Source organism: Montipora capricornis, chromosome 3 (assembly GCF_036669925.1).
Source record: "Montipora capricornis isolate CH-2021 chromosome 3, ASM3666992v2, whole genome shotgun sequence".
Classification (NCBI taxonomy): Eukaryota; Metazoa; Cnidaria; class Anthozoa; order Scleractinia; family Acroporidae; genus Montipora; species Montipora capricornis.
The window spans coordinates 25,619,841-25,622,340 of NC_090885.1; the positions used below are offsets into that span (position 1 = coordinate 25,619,841).

Here is a 2,500-nt window from a genome sequence, read left to right on the forward strand (position 1 = left end):
TAACAAAAATAAAGACTCTTTCAGAGAAATATTATACTGAATTACCCTGAAAACTCTATTTTCAACAACAACTTATCGTCCTTCACATATCGAGGACCAAAGAACTCTTCGATTCGAGCGAACCTTTCATAGCCATACCCGGTGCGGCAAATGGTTTCATCAGGCTTTTGGAAGGTCGACAAGTAAGGATTGGCTTGTATGATCCGACTGATGTCGCTTCGGGCTGTGGAACCACTCCTATCTTGAACGCTAACAGTGACTGTTCCAGCATAAGGCCAATCTAAGAGATCGTCAAAGGCGCTTTCCATCATATGAATGAAAAGTGCCACATGGGTTCCCCTTCCACTGCCGACGCCGTTGGGATAGATTCTGATGCCCATCAACCTTTCAAAACGATAACTGTACACCGCATCACTAAGGATAGGTGTTTCAAATCGGAGATGTTGAGAAACTTCTCCAATTTCCATGATAAAAAACGTGCCACCTGAAATACTCCTTTTCATGGCTGCTGTTTGTGGATTTGTCCTGCAAGTAATTTACCAAGCGTTAAAAGAATAAATAAATAAAATAAATAATAGATAAAAGGATGATCTTATCACACTTTGACATCTTTGGGTGTCCATGTTGTCGGTCAAATCCGAGCTCGGGTTGAATCCGTTTTTACCTAGGTTAAATTGGTGATAATCATTTTACCTAGGTTGAATATGCACTCTACCTAGTTTAAAGCAGCTATCAACTCCCCCAAAAGGAAGAAAAACACTTATACCTTCCCTCAAGCTGTGTCTCACGCATCTCAACACATCTTAATGTTTCGTATAATCTTATCGGTTTCTCAAATTACAATATAGTAAGGGAACAAAGAACTGTACCATGAACTTACTTGTACTCGAACTCAGACCTGCCATATCTATAGTCCTGAGTCTTCACTAATACACTACAACGACGAACATGCGCATTCATTATTTACTTTTCCATAATAAGTCAATTGATATCCATGTATAATAACCAAAACTAATGGTAACCCTAATTTTTTCAAGGCATTATTTACGCTCCAAAACAAGACTAGTTTCTTCAATTCATCTGAGTGCGTATTCAACCTAAGTAACATGAGAATCACCAATTAACGGATTCATCTTGAGAACTGACGGATTCTATTCACCAAGCCTTAGTTCTTCGAGGTGATGAGTTTCGCACATATCCTACAAGCGCACTTTCCGAATACGATTCCATGAAAAAATGCAAAATAAATTAAGACCAGGCTTTGGCTGTTCAAAATAAAGAATGGATAGCGCCAGAAGAGTAACTGTCTATCATTGAGACGAGATCATTGAAGACTGATTGAGTTATCGGCCCCGGATAGATAGTGACTCATCCAATGGTGAGCAGTTAACCCTTGGAATAACAAGAATCTGAATCAGTTGCAAATCCCCCCATTTTTATATTAACTTGCCCTTTCATGTAACTTTACTACTTGTTTAATGTAACACTTATATTTCAGATCTCCATTCTTCTCCTTTAGCTTGACTACATGGTCAGTTGCGAGATTTAGTTCAAGACTGGTGTCATTAAAAACTCTGGGTACTGTCTTCGAGTTGTCGTTAACTGCTTGAAATAGAACGGGATAGCACAACCCGATAAATAAATTATATTTTCCAGGGGAGGAATGACTTGGTTTTGATAACTCTGGTCCGCTGAATTAATACCTAACGTTAGGACAAGCAAGGCCACACTCAGAGAAAAATAGAACATATGCATATGGAATGGAACTGCACGCACAGTGTAAAAAGAGAAATTTAATCCATGGCAACCAGTTGCATTTTCGGTAGTACCATGAATTTAACAGCTTCAATTGCTTCATATTTGCTGAGGATAATTTATTCGCGCCACTTGCCTCGTTAGCTTCTGTTTCCAATTTCTTATCTCCTCATCGGTGCATGTATGCTCCATTGCCAGTCTTCCAGTGGAAGAGATCAAGTTGGGTGGCCAATCAAAACTCCTCAACTGCTGATAGCAAAGGGCTGTCCTCTCTGCATTTGAAACCGGGCAATGTGTTGTTACATGGCTAACCGACCGAAAACATGGCATTACAATCAGACTGCTAGCTTTTTCCTGCACAGGCAAACATGTCACATCTTCTCGGATTGGGTAGGGCAGATCGTCTCCTGCAACTGTTCCATTATGGCGATAACTGATTCCACTAGCGTTATCGACGTAGCTCCTACCACTCGCCTGTCGGGCAAGTCCTACTCTGTGGTCCCCTGATCCATTGGCCTCTTCAGCAACAGGCTCTTCTTCGTGGCCTCCAGATAATCCGTTGATCTGCTGGGCACCTTCACCAGAGTACATCACACTGTATACATTCTCCGATGCTGCGTGTCCATTATGGATAACGTGATGGGCGCCACGCCCCATAACAGAATAGTCCCTTCCGCTGCTTTGGTCAACAGTGATGTTAGCCAGGTGCCAGTCACTTATTCCTCCGCCACTCTCAGCAGTGCGA

The 2,500-nt window shown here is 41.6% G+C and overlaps 1 protein-coding gene across 1 annotated transcript in view; it reads right to left on the minus strand.

The window, feature by feature from the left end:
- LOC138040010 (uncharacterized) overlaps positions 1–2,500 on the minus strand; it is a 4,195-nt gene that overhangs the window by 38 nt on the left and 1,657 nt on the right. Inside the window, exons 2-3 of the mRNA XM_068885810.1 lie at positions 1,892–2,500; positions 1–525 (exon numbers count right to left, since the gene is read on the minus strand). The exon at positions 1–525 is cut by the window's left edge and continues 38 nt beyond it; the exon at positions 1,892–2,500 is cut by the window's right edge and continues 318 nt beyond it. Of these exons, the coding sequence (XP_068741911.1) occupies positions 42–525; positions 1,892–2,500 (1,093 nt within the window). The 3' untranslated portion in view covers positions 1–41. The remainder of the gene's footprint in view (positions 526–1,891) is intronic.